The 13291-nt window shown below is 54.0% G+C and overlaps 1 protein-coding gene across 1 annotated transcript in view; it reads left to right on the forward strand.

Moving 5' to 3' along the window:
- The window catches only part of LOC149271101 (protein phosphatase 1 regulatory subunit 16A-like), a gene marked incomplete at its 3' end in the record, with an annotated part of 15725 nt that extends 2438 nt beyond the window's left edge, over positions 1 to 13287 (forward strand). The window contains exons 2-9 of the mRNA XM_089507628.1: positions 9514 to 9584; positions 9835 to 9980; positions 10143 to 10246; positions 10357 to 10481; positions 11348 to 11473; positions 11648 to 11723; positions 12084 to 12213; positions 13167 to 13287. Of these exons, the coding sequence (XP_089363754.1) occupies positions 9514 to 9584; positions 9835 to 9980; positions 10143 to 10246; positions 10357 to 10481; positions 11348 to 11473; positions 11648 to 11723; positions 12084 to 12213; positions 13167 to 13287 (899 nt within the window). The remainder of the gene's footprint in view (positions 1 to 9513; positions 9585 to 9834; positions 9981 to 10142; positions 10247 to 10356; positions 10482 to 11347; positions 11474 to 11647; positions 11724 to 12083; positions 12214 to 13166) is intronic.
- Between the last annotated feature and the right edge of the window lie 4 nt (positions 13288 to 13291).

Below are 13291 nucleotides of genomic sequence, written 5' to 3' on the forward strand. Positions count from 1 at the left end.
ACACAAAACCTTTACTCTGCCTCTCACTGATTTCTGGGCCTTGAAAGTTTTGCGACTACAAATTCAGGATTCCCTAGATTTATCCTAGGGATGAACTAAAATGAAAATTCTGGACCAAAACATTCAGGGTTCACTTAGCCAAAAACCGAAAATGACCCCCACCTTCAAAAATAATAATAAAAACTCACATGTTTAATAAAAGTAGGTAACACACAACTGGACAAAATTAGCAATATGACTTGGCATGATAGGAGTGTGATTGCTAACAGCAATCACACTCCTATCATACCCAGGCAACCAGTAAATGCTGGTACCTAGGCATGATGGGACTGTGCTCGCTGTGATTGCTGTTAGCAATCACACTCCTATCATGCCAAGTCAGCCAATACACGCTGGTACAGGGTGGCTGTAAGTGATGTGCAGACCCCATACTGCTGGCAGCATCAATACACAAGGGGGGCAGCTAGCTAGGTTTCAGCATGTACTGGCTGACTTGGCATGATAGGAGTGTGATTGCTAACAGTAGTCATAGTCCCATCATGCCTAGGTTCCAGCACTTACACATCCATCCAGTAAATGCTGGAACCTAGGCATTATGGGACTGTGATTGCTGTTAGCAATCACACTCCTATCATGCCAAGTCAGCCAGTACATGCTGGTACAGGGTGGCTGTAAGTGCAGACCCCATACTGCTGGCAGCATCACTACACAAGGGGGGCAGCTGGCCAGGTTTCAGCATGTACTGGCTGACTTGGCATGATAGGAGTGTGATTGCTAACAGCAATCACAGTCCCATCATGCCTAGGTTCCAGCACTTACACATCCATGCTATCACACACACACACACATTTATTCATATAATCATTCATTCACAGATTCATTCCCTCAATCACACACACTCATTCAAACACCCTCCCCACCCCCTTACCTGCACTGCAGCTCCCTCGATGCCCCTCACAGACTTCAGCAGGGGGAGCGGCCTCCCTCTGCCTTCTCTGCTAAAGCACAGAGGAAGTAGGAAGTCACGTGAACTCCGCTTCCTCTGTGCTGTCCAGAAGACCCTCCCACAAGTAAGTAGCAGGGCTTGAGGTGCGGCTCGTGTAAGATCGGTTGCCCTGGCTGCCGATCTTACGCGGGCCGCATTTGGCCCGCGGGCCGCATGTTGGACGCCCCTGCCTTATTTAAAAAAAAATGTAAAAAAGATTTCGGGCGGCCCCTTGGCTTGGGCCCCCCTGCCGCCGGGGCCCGGTCGCAGTCGCAACCCCGGTAGATCCGCCACTGGTTTCAGGCTGTTGGGTGTTATGGCAGAGCGTCGCCGGAAAGGCAGCTGCCGTTGGTTGCCGGGGGCAGATCCAGTGGCTGTAAATGCCCTCGGCTGGGGCTGAAGTGGCTGTTAATCTTTCAGCTGCTTACATTGCGTGATGAGAACCCCCCAGACACCGACAAGGAGCCCCCGGCATGCGCGAGACTGATTGGCTGTTAGTGACCCAGTCCACAGACTCTCTCTCGCCCTCTCTCTCTCTCGCCCTCTCTCTCTCTCGCCCTCTCTCTCTCTCTCGCCCTCTCTCTCTCTCTCGCCCTCTCGCCCTCTCTCTCTCTCGCCCTCTCTCTCTCTCGCCCTCTCTCTCTCTCTCGCCCTCTCTCTCTCTCTCGCCCTCTCTCTCGCCCTCTCTCTCTCTCTCGCCCTCTCTCTCTCTCTCGCCCGCCCTCTCTCTCTCTCGCCCTCTCTTTCTCTCGCCCTCTCTTTCTCTCACCCTCGCTCTCTCTTTCTCCTGCCCTCGCCCGTTGTGGGCCGGTACCGGATCACAGCCCGGAAATCACCTGCTATGTTTGGTTGATCGTACGTTTGGGGCCCCCGGACCTTGTGCTTCACGGGAGCCACAACGACCCAGACTCGGAATGTTCTGCCCTGTAGGGCTCGTTATGTGAGGGTAACGAGTACCTTCAGTGCCCCCCCGGCGGGAGAGGCTGCTCGCCCGTTACCCGCTTGTGCCCCCCCCGGCGGGAGGCTGCTCGCCCGTTACCCGCTTGTGCCCCCCCGCGGGAGAGGCTGCTCGCCCGTTACCTGCTTGTGCCCCCCCCCCCCCCCCCGGCGGGAGGCTGCTCGCCCGTTACCCGCTTGTGCCCCCCCCCCGGCGGGAGGCTGCTCGCCCGTTACCTGCTTGTGCCCCCCCCCCCCCCCCGGCGGGAGGCTGCTCGCCCGTTACCCGCTTGTGCCCCCCCCCCCCGGCGGGAGGCTGCTCGCCCGTTACCCGCTTGTGCCCCCCCCCCCGGCGGGAGGCTGCTCGCCCGTTACCCGCTTGTGCCCCCCCCCCCGGCGGGAGGCTGCTCGCCCGTTACCCGCTTGTGCCCCCCGCTTGTGCTGGTTTATTTACACACAACAAGGAGTGTCGGGAAAATCCTTCCTTTAACGGGAATCCAAACCGCGTTCCCAAACAGTAATTCCCCCCCCGTCACCGGCCAGGGCGCGTGGTTTGCGTGTCGGATGGCGTGGAGGCCGCGCATGTTTCCGCCGGTTACGGTTCGTGGCAGTTATTTGCACCGTTAACAGGAGACAGTGTGAGCCGGCGGCTGCCGGTGACCTCTGGTAGGAAGTGACCCCAGGAAGTTACAGTACTGCCTAATTCCATACCTCCCAAGTGGCTCTTTTTTCAAGACACAGTCCCTCCAAGTTTTTTTAGGGTTTGAATGCAGTCTGCTGTTAACTGCGGGCCGGGCGAAGTCCCTCTATAAACCTGTTTCCATGCGTGACGCCGTGCTATCCGGGGTGACGGGCCGGTCCAGTCCATTCATTGGTTCCGGAAGTATCCGTCACATTAACCCCGTGTCTGCCCCCATTGCTGCAGGTCCCGCTCCCCGGCAGTGTCCGGCTGGCGAGAGGCCGGGGGTCTAATCCGCTGATTGGCTAATGAATTGGATTTACGTCTTCAGTCTGCGAGGCTGACGCTGGAAGCGCGGCGGTGGAATTGGTGGAGGGGGGCGAGGTGGGGGGGGCGTCGCCTGTGCTGCGGGGGCGAGGTGCGGGGGGCGTCGCCTGTGCTGCAGGGTGCGGGGGCGTCGCCTGTGGTGCGGGGGCGTCGCCTGTGCTGCGGGGGCGTCTCCTGTGCCGCGGGGAACCGTCTCGGGGGACACACGGCTACATCTGTATGTCACATACGTGGTGACCTCGGGCAGTTGTGTGTTAGTGTGGCATCTCGTTGGGTTCACTCCAGATACCCGGGAGGCAGGTCGCCCACCCTGCGGCAGCCTTGGCCCTCGGGGCCGGAGCATATGGCAACGTCTTACGGACGATTGGTAAAATGCTGACTACAGGACCATCTGTAATCCAGTCACATATCAGGCATCTTACAGGGACACGCTAAGAAGCACATGAGATCACACACACAGGCGTGTATATATATATATGTTAGATTTCTTACAATATATATATATATATATACGGTGTATGCAGAGGGTGTATATACGCAGCACCTCCCAGAAGTCCGCACCCCTCACATCGCTGTAAATATTTATTATATCTCTCATGCGATAACTGAAGAAATGATCTCTGCTACAATGTAACGCAGCGAGTGCACAGCCTGTATAACAGAGTAACTTTACTGCCCCTCAATATACCCCAACAAAGCCATTAACCCCTCAATATACCCCAACACACAGCCATTAACCCCTCAATATACCCCAACACACAGCCATTAACCCCTCAATATACCCCAACACACAGCCATTAACCCCTCAATATACCCCAACACACAGCCATTAACCCCTCAATATACCCCAACACACGGCCATTAACCCCTCAATATACCCCAACACACAGCCATTAACCCCTCAATATACCCCAACACACAGCCATTAACCCCTCAATATACCCCAACACACAGCCATTAACCCCTCAAACATAACCCAACACACAGCCATTAACCCCTCAAATATACCCCAACACACAGCCATTAACTTCTCAATATACCCCAACACACAGCCATTACCCCCTCAATATACCCCAACACACAGCCATTACCCCCTCAATATACCCCAACACACAGCCATTACCCCCTCAAATATAACCCAACACACGGCCATTAACCCCTCAATATACCCCAACACACAGCCATTACCCCTCAATATACCCCAACACACAGCCATTAACCCCTCAATATACCCCAACACACAGCCATTAACCCCTCAATATACCCCAACACACAGCCATTAACCCCTCAATATACCCCAACACACAGCCATTAACCCCTCAAATATGCCCCAACACACAGCCATTACCCCCTCAATATACCCCAACACACGGCCATTAACCCCCAATATACCCCAACACACAGCCATTACCCCCTCAAATATACCCCAACACACAGCCATTAACCCCTCAATATACCCCAACACACAGCCATTACCCCTCAATATACCCCAACACACGGCCATTACCCCCTCAATATACCCCAACACACAGCCATTACCCCTCAATATACCCCAACACACAGCCATTACCCCCTCAATATACCCCAACACACAGCCATTACCCCTCAATATACCCCAACACACAGCCATTACCCCCTCAATATACCCCAACACACAGCCATTAACCCCTCAATATACCCCAACACACGGCCATTAACCCCCAATATACCCCAACACACGGCCATTAACCCCTCAATATACCCCAACACACGGCCATTAACCCCTCAATATACCCCAACACACAGCCATTACCCCTCAATATACCCCAACACACGGCCATTACCCCCTCAATATACCCCAACACACGGCCATTAACCCTTCAATATACCCCAACACACAGCCATTAACCCCTAAAATATACCCCAACACACAGCCACTAACCCCTCAAATATACCCCAACACACAGCCATTAACCCCTCAATATACCCCAACACACGGCCATTAACCCCTCAATATACCCCAACACACGGCCATTAACCCCCAATATACCCCAACACACGGCCATTAACCCCTCAATATACCCCAACACACGGCCATTAACCCCTCAATATACCCCAACACACGGCCATTAACCCCTCAATATACCCCAACACACGGCCATTACCCCTCAATATACCCCAACACACGGCCATTACCCCCTCAATATACCCCAACACACGGCCATTAACCCTTCAATATACCCCAACACACAGCCATTAACCCCTAAAATATACCCCAACACACGGCCACTAACCCCTCAAATATACCCCAACACACGGCCATTAACCCCTCAATATACCCCAACACACGGCCATTAACCCCTCAATATACCCCAACACACGGCCATTAACCCCTCAATATACCCCAACACACGGCCATTAACCCCTCAATATACCCCAACACACGGCCATTAACCCCTCAAATAACCCAACACACGGCCATTAACCCCTCAATATACCCCAACACACGGCCATTAACCCTTCAATATACCCCAACACACGGCCATTAACCCCTCAATATAACCCAACACACGGCCATTAACCCTTCAATATACCCCAACACACGGCCATTAACCCCTCAATATACCCCAACACACGGCCATTAACCCCTCAATTTACCCCAACACACGGCCATTAACCCCTCAATTTACCCCAACACACGGCCATTAACCCCTCAATATACCCCAACACACGGCCATTAACCCCTCAATATACCCCAACACACGGCCATTAACCCCTCAATATACCCCAACACACGGCCATTAACCCCTCAATATACCCCAACACACGGCCATTAACCCCTCAATATACCCCAACACACGGCCATTAACCCCTCAATATACCCCAACACACGGCCATTAACCCCTCAATATACCCCAACACACGGCCATTAACCCCTCAATATACCCCAACACACGGCCATTAACCCCTCAATATACCCCAACACACGGCCATTAACCCCTCAATATACCCCAACACACGGCCATTAACCCCTCAAATAACCCAACACACGGCCATTAACCCCTCAATATACCCCAACAACACGGCCATTAACCCCTCAATATAACCCAACACACGGCCATTAACCCTTCAATATACCCCAACACACGGCCATTAACCCCTCAATATACCCCAACACACGGCCATTAACCCCTCAATATACCCCAACACACGGCCATTAACCCCTCAATTTACCCCAACACACGGCCATTAACCCCTCAATATACCCCAACACACGGCCATTAACCCCTCAATATACCCCAACACACGGCCATTAACCCCTCAATATACCCCAACACACGGCCATTAACCCCTCAATATACCCCAACACACGGCCATTAACCCCTCAATATACCCCAACACACGGCCATTAACCCCTCAATATACCCCAACACACGGCCATTAACCCCTCAATATACCCCAACACACGGCCATTAACCCCTCAATATACCCCAACACACGGCCATTAACCCCTCAATATACCCCAACACACGGCCATTAACCCCTCAATATACCCCAACACACGGCCATTAACCCCTCAATATACCCCAACACACGGCCATTAACTCCTCAAATATACCCCAACACACGGCCATTAACCCCTCAATATAACCCAACACACAGCCAGTGATGTCTAACACCTCGGCAACAAAAGTGAGTACACCTCTATGTGGAAATGTCCAAATTGGGCCCAATCAGCCATTCCCCCTCCCCGGTGTCATGTGACTCGTTGGTGTTACAAGGTCTCAGGTGTGTTAAATTTGGTGTTATCGCTCTCACGCTGTCTCATACCGGTTACTGGGAGTCCAACATGGCCCCTCATGGCAAAGAACACTCTCAGGATCTGAAAAAAGAATCGTTGCTCTACATAAAGATGGCCGCGGCTGTAAGAAGATCGCCAAGACCCCGAAACTGAGCTGCAGCACGGCGGGCAAAACCATCCAGCGGTTTCCCAGGACAGGTCCCACTCAGAGCAGGCCTCGTCTTGGTCAGCCAAAGAGGTTGAGTGCACGCGCTCAGCGTCATACCCAGAGGTTGTGTTTGGGAAGTAGACGTACGAGTGCTGCCGGCATTGCTGCAGAGGTCGGGGGGGGTCGGCCTGTCGGCGCTCAGACCATACGCCGCACACCGCCTCACATTGGTCTGCATGGCTGTCATCCCAGAAGGAAGCCTCTTCTAAAGATGATGCACAAGAAAGCCCACAGTTTGCTGAAGACAAGCAGACTGAGGACACGGATTACTGGGACCACGTGCTGCGGTCCGATGAGACCGAGATAAACGTATTTGGCTCAGATGGTGCCAAGCGTCTCCAAACAGCCCAGCCTGAGTCAACTTTGTCCCATAAACAGCCTGCCATCGTTGCCTTTCCACAAATCAATTATACATCTATGATACACAAACACTTCTACAGTCACTCACTAATTCACATAATTCATTCACACAATCATTTATTCTCTCGCTCATTCACACAAATCATTTACACATATTCATTCCCACAAATCTACCCCTCTCCCTCCTTCTCACTATCTACCCCCTCTCCTCTCTTTGTAGTTCACTTAACCTTCCAGAAGTCCTGCGCGAGGCGGCTGTCTCCCTGCTCTGCCGCGTTGTGCGCGTTGCTTCACTGCTGCGGTATATGATGTCATATTCCGGCCCTCAGCATGAAACGACGGCACGGTGACAGAGCTAAAAGACTGAGGGGCGCCGAGCGGTTCCTGAAAACTTCATGAGCAACCGCTCGGCGCCCCCTCAATTTCGAGATAATGCATTATGCTGGCTGCCCGGGACTTCCATGTGGCCCCCCTACGTGCCCAGGCTTCTGATAGGCTGCCTCTCATTATACCCTGAGCCCCCCCACCGGCTCAGGGCAGGAAATTGTAGGGCTGGAGTTTCTTTAACATGTTTGCTGTATGTCTATCCCATGCATGTTTAATACCCTCACTGTTTTACTCTCTACCACTTCTGCCGGGAGGCTGTTCCACTTATCTACCACCCTCTTAGTAAAGAAAAACTTCCTCCCATTCCATCTCAGCCTCTCTAATCTTGGACTGTGATGTCCTGTATGAACTAATAACGTACCAGATGGCCGTTTCCTGTAGCAATGGCTAATGATTTAGCGGACGTGGCCCCTCGGTCTGCGTGTATATCACAGGCATGTTTTATGAGCGTGTTGTTCAGAGAGCCACTGAGTCCTGTTATCTGTACCACGGGTACTGGAGCCACCTCAGGCTTCCTCTGTTCCTGTTACCAAATCCGAGCCGGCGGCCGGTGGTTTGTAGCCACGCAGCAGACAGGCGGCCCCGGCCGGCTGTCTAAAATAGATTGTGGTGTCCGGCGAGGCCTGTAATTGTAAAGCCGTGGCGGGACGCCACACAGCGAGGGCCGGATCTTGTTTCTATAGCAGCTCCTAAAGTGAGAGTCCGGAATCTAACACTAGAGGATCAGAGGCTGGGATGGAAGGAAGTTTAACGTTACTGAGAGGGTGGTGGATAAGTGGAACGGCCTCCCAGCAGAAGCGTTAGAGGGTTCTCCTGTTTCGTGCGGTTTATTGGCTGTCGGCTCGGATGTCGGGAATAAGACGAGGGACTGTTCTAGAAGGTGTGTTCCTGGCAGGCGTATATGAGTAACCGGTATGGTACTTCCTGCTGTTTGCCCTCGTTAACCCTCGCGCTGCCTTAATGATCTACTTGGGTATGTTTGGTTAATGTTCCTGCAAGGCTTTATCTTGCTGCACGTGGGGTGGGCTTGGGAGCCGAGTGCCCCGGAGCCGAGCCCGGCGGGTCAGAGCCGAGTGACCAAGGATCGAGCCTCTCGCTCTGTGCTGTCGCTGCTGAGCATTCGAGGGTTAAAGGTGCTGGCAGGAACCGTATTTACCAAACAGACGGCGCCGGTCCCAGCCCATCGGAGCCGAGACGCGTCCTGCTGCGCTGCCACGCGCTCACTTTACGGCAGGCTTTGGGCCTTCTCTGTGCTGAAACCCAAAGGCGTTAAACTGGCCCTTAGTGTCACTGCGAGGAGTTTCCACACGCAATCTGCATGCTAATGACATACCTGCGCTGCTGGCGAGTCCTCCGCGTCTCACGGCACGCCCCGCAGGTGTTACTGAGAGACCTCAGGCGGTTACCCTTCCTAATACACGGACCCCCTCCTAATGCGCAGACCCCGGGGCACGGACCCCCTCCTAATGCGCAGACCCCGGGGCACGGACCCCCTCCTAATGCGCAGACCCCGGGGCACGGACCCCCTCCTAATGCGCAGACCCCGGGGCACGGACCCCCCTCCTAATGCGCAGACCCCGGGGCACGGACCCCCTCCTAATGCGCAGACCCCGGGGCACGGACCCCCTCCTAATGCGCAGACCCCGGGGCACGGACCCCCTCCTAATGCGCAGACCCCGGGGCACGGACCCCCTCCTGATGCGCAGACACCCGGTTTTTTGCTGTTTCTGGTTTTTCTGCTGTGTTAATAACTGCTTCCTGCTGTAACAGAATCGGTGATGTAAGGGGTTAAGCGACGGGGTAAATGTGGGTATTACTGTGGGCTTTAACCCCTCTTCTCCTGTTCTCAGTGCGCCGCTTACTGCAGAGTGGATTTAGTCCTGATTTATACAACGAGGACGGCCTGACAGCGCTGCACCAGGTGAGCTCCGCCGGGGGGGGAGGTGTAATAATCCTATATATATAATATATAAAGCCCTGATTTACCCCCCCAGCCGCAGCGAGTATCCACTCGGGGTACTGCAGGGAGCTCTGTATGCCGGCTGATTATGGGGTATGGGGGGGGGGTATTACCCAGAATCCCCGGCTGCGCAGATGGGGGGGGGGCAGCCGTCCATGCGCGGGACCCTGCGTGTGTTTTCTGTATCCGTGTGTCTGTTTCCTCCCCTCAGTGCTGCATCGATGACTTCGAAGAGATCGTCGGGTTGCTGCTTGATGCCGGAGCCGATGTGAACGCGCGTGACAGCGAGCTGTGGACGCCTCTCCATGCCGCGGCCACGTGTGGGCATCTGCAGCTGGTGGAACTGCTCATTAAACAGTAAGAGCCGCACGCCACCCCCGCCAGGAAACCCCCGGCTGGGGTAACCTGGGTGTAGCGAGCGATTATAAGTGTCCCCGGTTATAGGGACCCCTTCTACCCCCAGCCCATAGGCCTTCCCGATGACCCCAGCTCTGATTTGGTGCCTCCGCTTCTTCGTAGCAATGCCAACCTCCTGGCCGTCAACTCTGACGGGAACATGCCCTACGACCTCTGTGAGGACGACGTCACGCTGGATCACATAGAAACCGCCATGGCGGAGCAAGGTGAGTGTATCCGGTACCGGAAGGCGACGTCTCTCGCTCTGTCTCGTTTGTGTCTTCCCGTCCACTCTTCTTTCTGTCCCCGGTTTATGTTTTTGTCTCCCAACACACAGGAATCACACAGGAGAAGATTGAGGAATCTCGGGCAGCCACAGAGCTGCGCATGATAGAGGATATCAAGCACCTGGTGCAGATGGGGTCAGAGGTCAACGCACAGGACTCGCATGGTACTAGTTTGGTGAGTGAGCGTGAGATGGATGTGCCTCCTCCCTAGGCCAGTAACATGTCTCGCGGTTCATCCCGCATACAGTACCGTGCGTCTATTAGCCCCTAGTCTGATTCTGCCCACTCATTGGCTGCCTCTGGATCCTCTCTTCTGATACTGCCCACTCATTGGCTGCCTCTGGATCCTCTCTTCTGATTCTGCCCACTCATTGGCTGTCTCTGGATCCTCTCGCCTGATTCTGCCCACTCATTGGCTGTCTCTGGATCCTCTCGCCTGATTCTGCCCACTCATTGGCTGCCTCTGGGGCCCCTCCTGCCCTACACTATGCACATGTTGCCCCTTGGCTTGCTCTTCTCTGCCATGCAGCTCCCTTTTATTCTCTCCCCAAACTGGAGGGACCCGGCCTGTGGGGCCCCCCAAAGCCTAACATATAATGGTAGATCGATGGCGTTTAAACCTAAAGAGTGCTCCACAGGCGGGCAGAGAACTGCGGACCTGAATGTGCCATCAAACCTCGGGCACAGAATCTAAGCACCGCGGTCCGCACCCCATTACATTTATTTATAGAGGGGACAGTGAAATTACCCCCGCCGAACAGACCGGCCGAGGGGCAAGTATGTAAAGCAGGAATCTGTGTAAATACACTGTGATGGCGCCACCTGGTGGTAACGGAGGTTATTGCCGCATGAACGTGCTTTAGGGAGAAAACCCTTTAAGCTGACCGGATCCGCGCGGTGAGACTTCACTAAACAAAGGAAAATATGTAAAGTTACAAAAGCTCAGAGGTCTCTTCTTCATTCTGTTAAACGCTTGCTCTGGAATTGAAGATGCTGCTTTGTGATTGGTTCATACGTGGCTAACGTGCTGCTCTGTTGCAGCTGCACATCGCGTGTGCGAATGGATACCTGGAGGCGGCCGAGCTGTTGCTGGGACATAAAGCTGCAGTCAATGCCAGGGACCATGATGGATGGGAGCCGCTCCACGCTGCCGCCTGCTGGGGTCAGGTGAGTCTCTCCACGGAACTGTTCTTTACCCCGGGACCCTCACCTGAGCGACCCCGGGACCCTCACCTGGGATCATTTCTTTCTACCCGATACCCCCGAAGCATCTAGGGCTTGGAGGTAACTTTGTGATTCTCTGTAGCAACAAATGCTGAGTCTGAGTTCTTCTCCTTCCAGATTCACATGGTGGAGCTCCTGGTGGCGCATGGAGCCGACCTAAATGCCAAGTCTCAGCTGGATGAAACACCAGTTGGTACGGATAACATATATATAATGTACAGCAGATACCCCGTCCTCCCGTCAGCTCATGTAATGACGTACAGCAGATACCCCCCTCCCTGACAGCACATATAATATACAGCAGATACCCCCCTCCCTGACAGCACATATAATATACAGCAGATACCCCCCTCCCTGACAGCACATATAATATACAGCAGATACCCCCCTCCCTGACAGCACATATAATATACAGCAGATACCCCCCTCCCTGACAGCACATATAGGAATATACAGCAGATACCCCCCTCCCTGACAGCACATATAGGGATATACAGCAGCCTTTACACACCCAGGGCACAGACTCAGCTCCTTTGTGGTGTTTCTCTTGCAGATGTTTCCGGGGATGAAGAGGTTCGAGCAAAACTCCTGGAGCTGAAACACAAACACGACGCTATCAAAAAATCCCAGGACAAGCACAAGACGGCCCTGCAGCGACGGACTTCCAGCGCCGGCAGCCGGGGGTACGTTACGGGGCGATACTGCGCGGTATATAATACCAGTCTCTGTGCCGGTGATATATACAGAGACAGTATATTGCCCCGGGTACTGCAGCCGGGGGTAAGTTACGGGGCGATACTGCGCGCTATATAATACCAGTCTGTGTGCCGGTGATATATACAGAGACAGTATATTGCCCCGGGTACTGCAGCCGGGGGGTAAGTTACGGGGCGATACTGCGCGCTATATAATACCAGTCTCTGTGCCGGTGATATATACAGAGACAGTATATTGCCCCAGGTACTGCAGCCGGGGGTACGTTACGGGGCGATACTGCGCGGTATATAATACCAGTCTGTGTGCCGGTGATATATACAGAGACAGTATATTGCCCCAGGTACTGCAGCCGGGGGTACGTTACGGGGCGATACTGCGCGGTATATAATACCAGTCTCTGTGCCGGTGATATATACAGAGACGGTATATTGCCCCGGGGTACCGAGCACACAGGACACGTCGCTTGTATCGTGTGCTTTTGGGGTATGAACACTTGCTACAACTGCCCTCTAGTGGTGACCATAATATGAGTGTCAGGAAAGGTTACGTGTGAAGGAGAGACTTCTGAGGTCTTGAAAGCGTCTTACTGAATGAATGTTGGGGAGAAAAAAGTATGACCTCGGCCACATCCATGTTTGTGTTGTGTATGCCATTAGCTAACTGCCCCCTATAAGGGTACCCTTTCTACCCCCCATGTTAACTCCTTTTTATTATTCATCATGCTGGATCCATAGCATGCAAAGTGGGCCATCCGGCTCGTTTCTATGGTGTTAAGACCTCTTCGTGTATCCCCCCCCCCTTGCTGATTTGACCTGAGCACCAATTCCCTGCATGAGGGGCATCAGCATGAGGGGCATCAGCATGAGGGGCATCAGCATGCCTGCGGCTCCGCGTGACCGAGTCCCCCCTCTCCTCACAGGAAGGTCGTGCGCAGGGTGAGCGTCACCGAGCGCACCAACATGTACCGGAGGGAGCATCAGAAAGAGGCCATCGTGTGGCAACAGAGAGGAGCCCGGGACAGCGAGGCCGAGCTGCAGGACGAGG

The sequence above is a fragment of the Sceloporus occidentalis genome, unplaced genomic scaffold (genome assembly GCF_023333645.1).
Source record: "Sceloporus occidentalis isolate IW3139 unplaced genomic scaffold, rSceOcc1.0.p SCAF_567, whole genome shotgun sequence".
Classification (NCBI taxonomy): domain Eukaryota; kingdom Metazoa; phylum Chordata; class Lepidosauria; order Squamata; family Phrynosomatidae; genus Sceloporus; species Sceloporus occidentalis.